Genomic DNA, 14,585 nt, shown 5'->3' with positions numbered 1-14,585 from the left:
GTGTATGTAGTCTCCTCACCATCAGCCGTGGGATCTCCCCAGCCATGCCCTAGGTACATTATAGTGGCTTTTCCACTGCAGCTGAATGATAGTCTTCACCAGCCACTGTTGGGTACATCTGCACATGTCTAACCTGGCTTGCTGGTTCACAGTGGAACTGACTTGGGCATTACAATACACTTGTTAAAAAAATAAAATGTAAAAAATATCTAAAATATTTTTTTCATAAAAATAATTGCCTGGTGATTGCAAAAGAAGGACAGCGACAGTACCATCGCGATCCTTGTTAAAAAGGCTTCGCTATTTTGAACCCGGCAAATGAACAATGATGCTGCTCTTTGCCACAGTCTGGAGACCATAGATAGCAGATAAATCATTGAAGCACAATGTATGTGTAAACTCTTATGACAGATGGATATTGCTAAAGTTATTCAGGGAGAGAAGAGAAGATTAATCCCACAGAAAAAATAAGAATGAGAAGTTAGAGGTCTTCTGATCAGGAAAGATTTAAACGCAAGATTTAATGTCACAGGCAGAAGTGCACTTAATACAGTGTCGAATCTAAATCAGATTGTTCACCTGTAAGTGTCAGTTTATCAGTTATGAGCTCATCAGCTGGAGAGAATTAAATACACTGCATGGTTTGAGTGTACAATAAACTCTGCTTTATTAGTTACAAGTCCCTATCTATATAGCAAAAATCACGTATTACAGAAAACTAGTCCTCAAAAGGTTTTAACCACTCATGCTCCCTTTACACAGATGTTAATACATTCTCTCATTATCACACAGGAAAACTACCCAGGGGGGGTTGGCTTAGCTTCTGTCTGCTATGTCCAAGGTTATAAGCATAGCCTTGCAAATAATGAATTACTCCTACAAAACAGGTGCATCTAATTTGTATTTAAGCTATAACAGAGCAAAATGGCTATAAGGCATCAAGATGGCGTCAGCTTAGCAAAATCACATTATTCAACAGTTAACAGCAACTTATTTTTCCTGGGAAATAATGTAATAACAATTGTCTAACATTACCAGATGAGAACAAGTGGTCCCAGAACAACCACTGCTTCAACATAACAGTTAATGAATAGGGAGTCCCTTAGATACATACAAAGGCCATAGGCGAGAAAGGGGTTCCAGGGATTGTTTTTCAGGAATCAAGAGTCAGATTACCCCAGCTAAGTTCCCCACAGCCATTGATCAAAAAATGCCTGAGCAAGATCCAGCAATCATCCGCATGTATGGCCAAATGTATGTTCCATGAAGCTGGAACACCTTTACCTACAGATCCTCCATTGCCTTAATGTGATGGCCTGGACTCCCTGGAGGTTGAAAGGCAGGACATGGACTTTTCTTCTCGGTTGGTGTAAATCTTGTTAATGCACAAAAAATATATGAATAATACACATTCAACATACCACAAAATGTAGGAAAAATTATTTATAACTACTGTGTTCCTGAAAAACAACAAGAGTCACGTATTGGTTATCTTACAACCAGCTTATATAAAAGGCATTATATGATAAATATCATGCTGTTAGTGCCAATCGTGTGAGCCAGTAGAGCATCAAAAGGCTTCAGAAGACCCCCCCCCCCCCCTCCAAGCCCTTTATCTGTGGCCCCTGTGTTTAAAATACCTGCTGATTTGTTATTACAGATAGGTGTCTCTTTCTTTGATTAAATGTATTGTTTTACTTATTACGGTGATTTAAAGGTGACGTGTGGACCAGTTAAGGGTATAGGGCCGAACCATGCGGCCCCTGAATATTATCAGGTTGCCTATCACTGCAGTAGTGTATCAGACATCCAGGACTTCTTTGGTAAGGAAACATTTATTTCATATTAAAAATGCAAGGTAGGGGTGTAGGATTCCGACAATCCAAAAACTCCTCTTGCCTGTTTTATCCCCGAATCTGCATTCCCCACCAGAGTAACATACATTTTCATTTAACAAGAGGGCTACCGAATGGAAGCGGCTGCTACTACGGAAGCTACTTATGGTAGAATTAAATCAAAATGTATTTCTACCACAATAGCGTTTGCAATTTGTGCAAGTCAAATCCCTTTGATGTGTGACATAATGTGACCCCAGGAAAACAGAATTACTGCTCACCCTGACCCTTGTGCTTTCCTTGTTTCTGCATAACTAACACTTCTTGTGCTACAAACTGTATATCAGACCAGTCCTTTTTATTGCTTTTGTTGATGCATCAGTCGCATTTTGGGAGTAGAGAAATTAACCCTTCGTTGTACTGACAGACGCGCACATCAGAAAAGGAGAATTATGTAATATGGGTAACAAATTAACCTTTTCATACTCATAAACTGGACATGTTCACCTGCTTTGTGTGACAAGTGTCCCATTGATAGTGACTACCCTCACCCCCCCCCCCCCCTCCAACTCTCCCCCCACCCACTTCCAGGCAGACACAGGTGTCATTGAGAAAGGGCTTCTAGGATCATAGGGAGGATTGTTTGGATCTTGAAGTGCTGTACATCCAGGGTACCTTTCTCAGAATAGAAAACAACCAGCACTGGGAGAACCAGTACTTTTAGCTCTTGTCCTGCTTTTACCATTAACAATGGTACTAGATAGATTGGTCAGCTTTCCTCCACGATCTTTGCGTTAATGATCTAGCCATTTGGGACCCTTGGGTTGGTTTGCAGCTTACAGGTTTTGAGAATAATATTATTATTATTAATTTTTATTTATAAGGTGCCACAAGGTGTCCGTAGCGCCGTACAGGGACAAACAAATTACAATAAAATGGGAGGCAGCACAGTACAGTAAACAGTAAGCACAGTAACTCAATAAGCGCAATGCACAGCTAGAGAGGGCGGGGGAAGGGGGAGGGAGGATCCGCAAACGACGGGGCACAAGAAGGATGGTGCAGAAGACAGGGAGACCCCCAGGGGGAGGAGGGATCGAGAGTGGACGTGGGGTGGAGGACCCTCGAGGAGGAGGGCTAAGTAGCTGGAGAGCAGAGTTAGAAGTGGTGGAAACAGGAGGAGAGATGGCCCTGCTCAGAGGAGCGTACAATCTAAGAATATGAACTAAATACCACCTACTTTCATTTCACCTTCCTCAAACACGACAGATTCTTATACAAAAGACAACGCGACAGCCTCAAGGTCAGTTCTCACATCCTTTTCTATTTACCTCCAAGAGATTTCTGTTTCAACACTAAACCTATGAAAAATATTTGATATATTTTATGGGGAAAAACGAAAACACCATGCCTCAAAATGCTCATTCCTGAAAAATTTGAAAAATAACATAATTACGTAAATATAACAGCACAATAAAACATGGTTTTTTTTATTTCTTAGTGGTGCATGGTTATATTTCCACAAGGAGCTCACTCCCCACCTCCTTATAAACCAGCTAGTAGTGTGTGAGTCGAACGTTTGTGAATGGTGAATTAGATTACATGGACCATGCAGATGCATTAGAATCAATACCAATGAAAAAAAAACAAAAAACATTTTGATTTGTCATGAAAATAATATTTATTCAATTATAATATTGTAACTGCTTTACATTTATGATCATAATAAATACAAAAAGTATAAAATCTCATTGGTATCTTCACAGTTGGAACTAAAGTCCAGCCCAACATAACATATAAAATATTAAATCAAGTAATACCCCATCTCCTGACCTAGCTAGCAGATACTGCTGTACATTGCAATTGGAGACCTGGAACACATAATGAATGGACCAGGATCTAATCTGATTGGTGAACTCATGGCAAAAACAAAGGATATTGATTTATGCTGCAGAAACAAAGGTACAAAAATGCGAAATGAAGATAACTGAAGAATTAAAAAAATGACTTCCATTATAAATGACAGTGCACGCTGTATAAAAAGACATTAAAACGAATTACCAACATGAATGCCCAAGTGTGTCCTGATATTTATAACAGGAATACATTGGAATTCCATTTAAGCCACAGTGTTGTTACAGGTTCACAGGCAGGAGGCTCCCGTCTATGAAGGTTGTGTACCTGTAATATTGTTTTGTAAAGATTTAGGGGTATACGTACGAAACTGCTGGTTTGAAAAAGTGGAGATGTTGCCTATAGCAACCAATCTAGTTATCATTTGTTTAGTACATACTACAAAATGACAGCTAGAATCTGGTTGCTATAGGCAACATCTCCAATTTTTCAAACCCGCAGTTTAGTAAATTTGCCCCTTACAGATGGAAAAGTTTATTACAGTGGAATGTCGCCATAGTTAGGGACGTAGATAAACCGTGATATACTATGGCAAATCTAATTAAATTAGTGGTATGTCAGGATTATCAAGATAATGACTGTATTAAACTCTCCATTTGTACGTACAAGACATTGGGGTATAGTTACTAAACTGTGGGTTTGAAAAAGTGGAGATGTTGCCTATAGCAACCAATCAGATTCTAGCTGTCATTTATTTAGAGCAGACCTGTCCAACCTGCGGCCCTCCAGGTGTTGTGAAACTACAAGCCCCAGCATGCTTTGCCGGTAGACAACCAGTTGATAGCTGGAAGGGCATGCTGGGACTTGTAGTTTCACAACACCTTGAGAGCCGCAGGTTGGACAGGCCTTATTTAGAGCATTCTACAAAATGACAGCTAGAATCTGATTGGTTGCTATAGGCATCATCTCTACTTTTTCAGACCCGCAGTTCAGTAAATATACCCCATTGTCACTTTATAGGGAGAAAGCAGTATATAATTTATTAAACACTTTGTTATGCCATTTTCTTGTGTTTGGGCAATGGTGTAAAAGTCATTGGACAAATTTTATATAAGGAGTCATAGACCCTGCATGCTACTTAGGCTGAACATTACACAGGGGCACTGAATGCACAATGTAAAGAGATCTAACAGCTATATAGCCATATATCTGCTGAAGATGTAACCTACTGCTATTATGATCATTGCAGGAAACGTATCATTCCAACAGCTCATCTTTACACAGATTTTATTTTCTGCATCTAATGTGCTGTCCAACAGTACAATAATTAGTATAGAATCACAATGTAAACATACATAAGATATGCTAGAAACACATCAAGAAGGGTGAATGGCAGATCTGATATACCCAATGACAAGATAACTCCAGAGCTGGGCTGGATGGGTGAACCAGGCACGGTTCCGAGACCAGCAGCATCCAGCAACAAAGGAAGTATTGTGCAATGAATGGATAAGGCACATGGTGAACTAGGACAGAAGATAGGACGTCTGCTTCTTCTTGTTAGGACATAAGTCTGAGGTAACTAGTGCACCCAGTCCTTGGGCTGCTGCAGGACACTGAGGATCTCTGCCTCCCGAGACTCCGGAGGTGGTATATGCATGTACTCCCATCTAAGGAAACATTCACAAGACTCAGGTTATCACGTGTAAGGAGCCCAGAAAAGAAGGGGTTTATTAAAACCAAGAACCTCTTCTTCCAAACTACTACTTATCTATGTTATATACCAGCTCCCCGATCCTCTCCTCCTTTCACTGTGTAAGCAGATCTGTGATGATTACTGGAAGGGGGAGACTGAATAGTGGGCTGGCAAACCCTAATCTATAGGAACAGTAAGCAGCATAGAACATCCAACAACCTTCATATCTTAGTATGTGTAAGGACAGCTATTTGCCCGCACATAGCAGGCAGTGTAAAAACCAGGGCTTGTGGCACACTACCACCATTAGGCTCTAGGGAATCTGCCTGCCAGGGAGTACAAGTGCCAGGTTCATGGGCTGTCACTAAACCTAAGCTCAATCCACATAGCATTGGAACTGTATTTTACCTCCATGCTCTAAATTTTGTCCAAGACACACTTGGTGTGTGTGTGTGTGTGTGTGTGTGTGTGTGTGTGTGTTAGGGAATTTAGAATGTAAGCTCCAATGGGGCAGGGACTGATGTGAGCGAGTTCTCTGTACAGCGCTGCGGAATCAGTGGCGCTATATAAATAAATGATGATGATGAGACAGTATAGAGAAGCCACAGTGATCCTACTTTATTTAGTGCATTGGCATTTACACAATAATCATTCTACCCAGATGTGTGGCAGAAGGTCTGAGAACTGAATGGAATACTAGTAAAACTGCAAGTGTGCAAGGTGTCACTAGAACAATGGTTTAGTGTTAGACCCGGTTACATGCGTTTTACCAACGTCCATACTAAATGATCTTTGTCTACTTACCTGGCAGTCAGTGGCAGGGACATGAGAATACTCTCAATCCTGGAGCCAGTAGTGGCAAGGCCAAATTTGGTTCCTCTGTCATAAACAAGGTTGAATTCCACATACCTTGGATTAGAAACATAAAAATGTAGTTCATTTAATAAAGTAAAAAAAAACAACAAAAACAACAACAACACTCACCACCCAAAAAAACAGTAGTAAAGAGACCAACAATATTCTTGGTATGATGTGATTGCCTTCACCAGTTGTTATGTCCACTGTAGAAGACCATCTATAAACTAGTCATGTGACTGAAGTAGTGGGGGCATTACTGTACAAAGAGTGGGGGCAAACCCATAACACACTTCTTAGATTTGGCAATAAAACATAAGAAATGGAATGGATTCAGAATAAGGAAATAAGAAAAGGACAACCCGTCATCGTTTTCCTCGGCTTACTCATGGAATAGTACATGAGTGCCGCCCAGTGGTACCAAATAGGTCTTACATAACATGCGTAGCAAAAATATTCAAAACCCATCAATGGACTATTGACTTAATTCTGCATTTGAGCGTTCAATGCTGCACCTCTGTGAAACGGCCTGTTCCACTGTGAAATTTGATTAATGTGAAGTTCCAGTGTAACTTCACTACTCTCAAACAGACAACATATTCCATATATTTTTTTCTTTCAAATCCACACTCACATGTCATTTTTTTTTTTTTTTTTGAAGTATGTGGGGGAATAGTAAATCATATACGTGGCTCTAAAGAATTTTAATCATGTCCATGAGATAAAATGATTTTTTGATGATGAGGTGATTAGAATGTTAATGTTATGTTACACAACGTCATACAACAGTTACTTCTTACCGTCCTCTTCTCAGTTGCTGCCACAGTTTTTCCTCTGGGGTAAATGGGTCGTTCTTGTGCTTGTTTACTATGGGGACATAACAAGGTACAACGGCCTTGGCACAGCTCTGTACAAACTGGAACAGTTCTTCTTTGGATGGGGAGTCCAGATCGTCAAAGAAGATACCACCAACTCCTCTCCGCTCTCCTCGGTGCTTAATAAAAAAGTAGTCATCACACCTACAAAGACATTACCAATAAATAAAGACTGACTGGGGTTCCAGGGCTTAATCACAGTCTGTTATATATGTATTGAGGTTAATGTCGGTGACCACATAGAAACTGCATTAAAAAATGACCACAGTTCTAATAGGAATATGAACCACATGGTCCATGTCATTGTGGCCTATGTTCAAGTAGGAATGGGCAGTGCGTGTTTCAAACAATAGTCACTGGTAACTAGGTGGTTAGCACTTCTGCCTCACAGCGCTGAGGTCATGAGTTCAATTGCCAATCATGGTCTTATCTGTGTGGAGTTTGTATGTTCTCCCCGTGTTTGCGTGGGTTTCCTCCGGGTGCTCCGGTTTCCTCCCACACTCCAAAAAACATACTAGTAGGTTAATTGGCTGCTATCAAAATTGACCCTAGTGTCTGTGTGTATGTTAGGGAATTTAGACTGTAAGCTCCAATGGGGCAGGGACTGATGTAAATGAGTTCTCTGTACAGTGCTGCGGAATCAGTGGTGCTATATAAATAAATGGTGATAATGAGGAGGTATCAACTACCCCATTTCCAGGGACATTCCCATATGGTCACCAGCATCACGTGTCAACTAGCCATAATCCAGCTATCAAACAAGCCCTAGCCGCTTACAGTACCACTCTTAGAAATATACTGTACATTCAAATGTGGAATGCTTTCAATTGATCACTTCATATAGTTCAACTTTTGCCAGCAATTTATTCTTTATGTTAGAAGTCTACATGAAAAATGGTTAACCAATTTGGAAGCTAGGGTTCAGAAGTCAGCCAGTGAAACCAAGCCACATGCAAAATATAACAAAGCATGCGTCTCATTAAAAATAGAACCACTCAGCATGGTTTAAAAACCACTTGTTCCTACTTCCTGTCCTGTTTATAAGAGACAAGAGGTAGAAGAAGCCTATCAATTTACTACACAGAGGCAAAGGGCTAAGGCTCCCATGAGATATTAAAAAAAACAAAAAACACAAACAAACAAAAGAAAACAAACAAACTTTGTGACCTGCAGTATGACTAGTCCACAACTGCCCCCCCCCCCCTTATTTCATTTTGTGTTAGAAATAAAAAGAGACTTCTTCCTTAACCATTATGTCAGTTTGGAACAGATGGAGACCCACAAGTATAAAATGCATTGTGGTGATGTCATGAATTCTTTGTGAGTTGACAGGATGAATAAACTTTATTTCACACGTACATATATTACATATGGGTAATATATAAAAGTCTGACTAGAGAGATGGGCTTCTGGTTTACATGTACAGGCAAAAGTTGCACAGTAAGCGGGAAGGGCTAAGAGTCACACAGACGAGGACTCCCATAGAACAGAGCTTTGTGATGCTATACGGCACAGTTACCACCCCACCCGCTTTATCCGAGAACCCAGCCTGTCAGTTACACCAAGGTATTTTATCTCTCAGGACAGACAGACCTCATTTACAGTGTGTTTAGTATCGTAACAAGGAGATAAACGTACTAGAGGTTTGTAGTTTCAGCAGTGTATATATTCTGCCACAATAATTTACTGTTCATATTCACCCTTATTTTTTTAAACTTTTATTAAATGGCATTAGAGTCCTGTGTACAAGACAGCAAATTTGCCATAGGAGGCAGCTTAACAAATGATAAGCTTTTTAATTTAAGAGCTGAGAAGAGTACATACTAACTTAAACTTATGTTAGAGGAAGTTTTAAATGTTTGAAGGTGTTACACCCTCTCAGTGGTTAGCACTTCTGTCTCACAGGACTGGGTTCATGAGTTCGATTCCCGGCCATGGCCTTATCTGTGTGGAGTTTGTATGTTCTCCCTGTGTTTGTGTGGGTTTCCTCCGGGTGCTCCGGTTTCCTCCCACACTCCAAAAAAACATACTGGTAGGTTAATTGGCTGCTGTTAAATTGACGTGCGTGTGTGTATGTTAGGGAATTTAGACTGTAAGCTCCAATGGGGCAGGGACTGATGCGAGCAAGTTCTCAGTACAGCGCTGCGGAATTAGTGGCGCTATATAAATAGCTGATGATGATGACCCTCATCCACTAGGACACAGCATCTTGTTTTTAGCGTACACAGCTTTTAAAAAGTACCTTAAATATTATTTAATAGATGATTAAATCTAAAATATCAGTATGTAAGTATTGATGTATAAGGCGGACAGAACGTTGATTAATGAGCACCTACCACTTCTTGAACTGGGGATAGAAGCCAGGGCTGTGCTTATCGCACGCTTCCTTCAGGGTCTGGTGGAAGTGTACCACATCCGCCTGGTTCAGGTAAGTGGGCGTGAGGTCTGTCCCCCCTCCAAACCACCACTGCTTATTGCCTGGAGAAAGAGAGAGACAACATTATTACGAGAGCAGAATAATACATATCCTGCTCTAACACTGACATTATGCTGAAGTATAATAGCAAATAAAACATTTTACAAGCAGTAGAGTTCTTAATGTAAATGACACCACTGTCCTAAGACTACAACCATGCCATCCTAACAGTACTCAGACAAGCAGTTCCTGTAATGTCCTCATGCTCTGCACCTACAGATAAATTCATCCACACTACCATAAATTACCCTCAATGTATACAGAGTGCTTTTATTACAAATTATATGTATATATTGATGAACTTGAGATTTCACACTGATTGCTGTATAATGTTATCGTGTGCATATCATGGTCTATGGCAAGAACAATTTGAATACTTCTCTTTTCATTCAGATGTGCTATGAATTTTTTACCCCCTATATTATGAGCTAAATACTTCTCATATGCATTCTTCTGCAGAAGAACCTTAATTATTGGTATATTGTTGGCATATTTGTATCTGTTAAGCGGTACTGGTCATCTAGTCGTGGTAAAAGCGCACATTGTGTTGGAATATCCGATAATCAGGAGACTGCAGCTTAGTTTGAGAAGATAGTAGTCAGAGATTTCCCTTCCCAACAATACAACTCTGCAGAAACTTCTTTATTTTAACTTTGTGGAAACAGCGTTTCTGCACCCTGCTGAACAGTTAATCCTCAGTGGTGCAAAGAAGCGGATTATAAATGTTTGGCAACAATAAAGATTAAAAATAAATAAATAATAATAAAAAAAAAGTTGCAGATCTGGGGTGAAAATTATTATTATAAGACAATTATAAGAAAGCCAACGCCTCGTCTCTATTAACCCATTCTGCTAAAACTGAAAGATATGCGCTCTATAATTACATAGAGCAGGCTGTCTGGTCTTTGTTCTATTCCCAAACAACTAACATATTGAACCACTTCGAATTGTGTATTCCTTCAATGAAATTGACTGTGAAAAGTATTATGTTCTTCCAATTCTTACCATCAGCTTCCTCGATTTCAAAGTATCTGTAGTTGAAGTGGATTGTAGGAATATGGGGATTCTTAGGATGGATGACGGAACTGACTCCCATGGCACAGAATGGCAGTTTTCCTTAAAAATAAAATAACGTAATTTAATTATATTACAACTAAAATGCACTAATACGAATGTGTCGATTACTGAACATGGATTATTTTATTCAGAACTGCCTTTATTCATCATTAAATAGTATGAGAGTATGTTAATGGTTTTAGGATGTAAAATGTGACAGGACTAATTAAAATAATAAACAAGAAGGATCAAATTGTAATAGTATTACTGAAAAGTAGTTGTGTTGTCCATAGAAACCAATTAGATATTTTCTCTCATTTTTTAAACTGTACTTGTAAAAAAATGACAGAATCTATACACAACACCACTCCAAAATCAGATATATTTTATGTATTTAGTGTGTGCAGAAAATTTATACCTTAATAGTAAACATTACATCTGGCCACAGTTATAGTGATGCCATTGGTTTCACATACAATTTTTAAACGTGAACAATAATATTACAGATAGACATGGTTGTGTGTCCCACACATAGTAATATTTGTGAAGTGTTTCCCTTTGAAAGTCTAGCTTAACGCAAAAACCATTAATAGTAAAGAAAGACTCTTCAAACCATGGCTTTATAACCGCTCATAAAGGAATCTTATCACAGGTTGGCCTTGAACCACTGTTACACCTTAAGGTGTAAAATTGTTTCTGAAGTTTCAAACGTAAACATATTTCCAGAAGTCAGCTGGCTGTGAACTCTGTGCAAGTGACAATAGACAAAATCTTAGATAATAAAGGGCACCCACCATCTTTAGTTTTCAGAGTCTTCCCTCTGCTTTTCATCTGTTGGATAGATTCTTCTGACAAGTGACCTTGGACCACAGAGACATTGACTCCAGCTTTCTCAAACACCTTCCCATCCTGCAGGACACAGCTCACACCTCCTCCACCTGCAAAAAGAACCTAACTAAATGTCCACGGATACTTCATAGGAACGTGTGTAGTTTGTCAAAGTAACAGTGTTAACAAGAGGGAATAAAAACTCTATAGAGAATACAAGCATAACATTTCATTCAAATAACAGCAGTCTAAACTGATCATGCCTATTTGCAGAATAAATAGCACACAACATTGATTACATTTCTCTGATTATTAGGTACTGCAACCAGTACCACTTAGGGTGGAATTCAATTCCCCCCAGAATACCGCCACGGTAAGTGTATTACCATTAATAAGGTAAATTTAACCCGGCTTTCTGCTCGTAGCACAGGGAGCCACAAGCAAAAAGCCGACATTGAAATTACCGTATTAATAGTAATTACAAGCAATATTCCCATAATATCAGTAATAGTGCGCAGGCCACGTTACTTCCGGCAGTAACGCGGCCAATTGAATTCCCTTAGAGTCCAATACTTATTATAGTTAGGAAGTGCACATACTTAACCACCACAGGTCATACATCGATTGTCATCCCTCATCATTCATAAGTAACCTGTTGTGAGTATATTTATTCTAAAGGGGAGGTTAAAAAAATATATATCTTCATTAATTACTACCAAAAGCACTGAGACACATGAACATTTTAGGACCCATTAGACAGAAGTCAATATGCAAATAAAATTGTGAAAATAAGTTCAAGCAATCCCAGAGAAAAGACCAATACTTAGAACTGAAATAGTTTCAAAGAAGGTGTAAGGAATCTTAATAATAAAGAGTGCTCAGGTATAAGCATATGCAATCAGTGTCCTGGCAGGTCATGCTGGGACCTGTAGTTCTATCACAGCTGGAGAGCCACCTGTGGTCAGGTCACTCACCCTCCGCCCTCTGCCAGGTGTCCACAGTGAAGGTTGCTCCCCCATCCGCCTCCTGCAGTGCCCGGCACACCTCCGCCTGGGTCTCCATGATGAGCAGCTCCATCCGAGTCTTCATGTCCTGCCCGGCGAGCCGCAGCTGCTCCACACCGGTCACCGGAGGGGCCATGAAGCACTCGCACCGCCTGGCCAGCTCATCCCCCCGGTCCACAGCGGCCATCTCCGCTCGCTGCAGGTGACTATACCCCGCCGCCAGCCCGGCCACCACCGCGGCCCCTGCGGCCACCAGCAGAGAGGGTCTCCCCGAGGAGCGGAGAGTAGAGCCATGCACGGCCCTGATACCGGAGCACATGGAGGAGACCGTCATCTTCCTCCGCACAGCCCAGCCGGCCCGCACCGCTAGCTGCAGCGACATGACTGACAGCTCTAACACACTGACCGCTGAGCGCTGACAGGTCTATAGAACGTCTGTGACAGATCGCACGTCTCAGGACACGGGGCGGGGCCTGCCGCGGAGGCTGCCGGGAACTGTAGTCCTGTCACATCCTGGGACTGGGCAAGTTGTCTGAGCGCTGGGACTGTCCTATTGTACCAGTGATGGGAAATCATCCAGTTCATTTTAGAGATTAGTTCATTGTGATCACTCAAAACATTAATTCATTTAGTTCAGTGGCTATGATAAGAGAAGTGATTAGAAACATAGAGCTAGGGGTAAAGGTATCAAGCTGCAATTTTGCATTGCCAGTGATTTTCTCTGGCGAGTTTAAATTCGCTGATTTATTAACAGCAATTTAATGTAAAATTGCCAGAGACGTGTTTCTTTCAAAATTGCTACAAACCACAGTCCCGACGTTTTGCCACTCTAGCTGTACAAGTCGCCAAATAAATGTATGTAGCTGTGATTTTGCAAACTCGCCCAAGTTTCAGTTCAAAATCGCCAGATACAACACGCTGCTATTTATAGGCAAGATTGGCAAACGCATCACTGCAGGGCAATGTTAATATAACAGGAGGCACAATGGAAGTTTAAATAAACCATGTTTTTTTTTTTTTATTGAAGAGGGGTAAAAAGGATTATGAATTTTCTTGCAGGGGACAATTTATTTTAAGAATAAATTAGTAGCCCAAATTTAATTAAAGATTATATCGTGTTTTTTATTTTTATTTTATTACAGTGGCTTACTATTTAATCACCGATAGGGCAATATTTATATTACTATGATATGACAACACTTTATATTTCCAGATAGGGTCACCATTTAAAGTACAGACTTGTGACACAACAAGTGCTCATGTGCATGCTGGGAATCGCGGGAATCGCGGCGTTTGGGATCTAATTCTGCCCACTTCACTAGGAAGTGGGGCACTTCCTAGTGAAGTTGGCAGAATTCGGGAGATTGCCACACTCGCACGGGAGTCCGGGAGACTCTCGCAAAATGCAGGAGTCTCCCGGACATTCTGGAAGAGTTGGCAAGTATGTGCTTCCCCCCCTTATCACTGTGCCATGCTGCTTCCCCCCTTCATCACTGTGCCATGCTGCTTTTTCCTCCTTCACCTGGCCCCCCTTCATCACTGTGCCATGCTGCTTCCCCCCTTCATCACTGTGCCATGCTGCTTCCCCCCTTCATCACTATGCCATGCTGCTTTTTCCTCCTTCACCTGGCCCCCCTTCATCACTGTGCCATGCTGCTTCCCCCCTTCATCACTGTGCCATGCTGCTTCCCCCCTTCATCACTGTGCCACAGGGCCGTAACTAGGGCTGTGCGACAGGGGCGACCGCCCAGGGCGCAACACTGAAGGGGGGCGCAATTTAGGAATATCTTAGGTTAATTTGGTTAAAATTGAGGGCTAGAGGGGCGGCATTTGTCTTTCTCGCCCAGGGCACTAGAATTTTAAGTTACGGCTCTGCTGTGCCATGCTGCTTTTTTCTCCTTCACCTGGCCCCCCTTCATTACTGTGCCATGCTGCTTCCCTCCCTTCATCACTGTGCCATGCTGCCTTTTCCTCCTTCACCTAGCCCCCCTTCATCACTGTGCCATGCTGCTTCCCCCCTTCATCACTGTGCCATGCTGCCTTTTCCTCCTTCACCTAGCCCCCCTTCATCACTGTGCCATGCTGCTTCCCCCCTTCATCACTGTGCCA

At 41.2% G+C, this 14,585-nt stretch overlaps 1 protein-coding gene across 1 annotated transcript; it reads right to left on the bottom strand.

Moving 5' to 3' along the window:
- Window positions 1-3,488: 3,488 nt before the first annotated feature.
- CPOX (coproporphyrinogen oxidase) lies at window positions 3,489-12,925 on the bottom strand. The gene is made up of 7 exons (XM_075197024.1): window positions 12,447-12,925; window positions 11,439-11,582; window positions 10,594-10,704; window positions 9,449-9,590; window positions 7,038-7,256; window positions 6,187-6,291; window positions 3,489-5,356 (listed from the first exon to the last, which is right to left on the bottom strand). Exons 1-7 carry the CDS (start codon window positions 12,856-12,858, stop codon window positions 5,269-5,271), a joined length of 1,221 nt encoding a protein of 406 aa, XP_075053125.1. The 5' UTR covers window positions 12,859-12,925; the 3' UTR covers window positions 3,489-5,268.
- Between the last annotated feature and the right edge of the window lie 1,660 nt (window positions 12,926-14,585).

Source organism: Mixophyes fleayi, chromosome 2, assembly GCF_038048845.1.
Source record: "Mixophyes fleayi isolate aMixFle1 chromosome 2, aMixFle1.hap1, whole genome shotgun sequence".
NCBI classification, from domain to species: Eukaryota; Metazoa; Chordata; class Amphibia; order Anura; family Limnodynastidae; genus Mixophyes; species Mixophyes fleayi.
Note: the sequence above shows the minus strand (reverse complement) of the source record. Positions and strands in the feature narration are given on the sequence as shown.

Excerpts from the sequence above, each read along its gene's own strand:
- CPOX (XM_075197024.1), bottom strand. The coding sequence starts at position 12,858 with ATGTCGCTGCAGCTAGCGGTGCGGGCCGGCTGGGCTGTGCGGAGGAAG. Across the intron at positions 11,583-12,446 it reads CACCTGGCAGAGGGCGGAGG|GTGGAGGAGGTGTGAGCTGT; the intron begins GTGAGTGACCTG and ends TTCTTTTTGCAG. Across the intron at positions 6,292-7,037 it reads CAGCAACTGAGAAGAGGACG|GTATGTGGAATTCAACCTTG; the intron begins GTAAGAAGTAAC and ends TTCTAATCCAAG.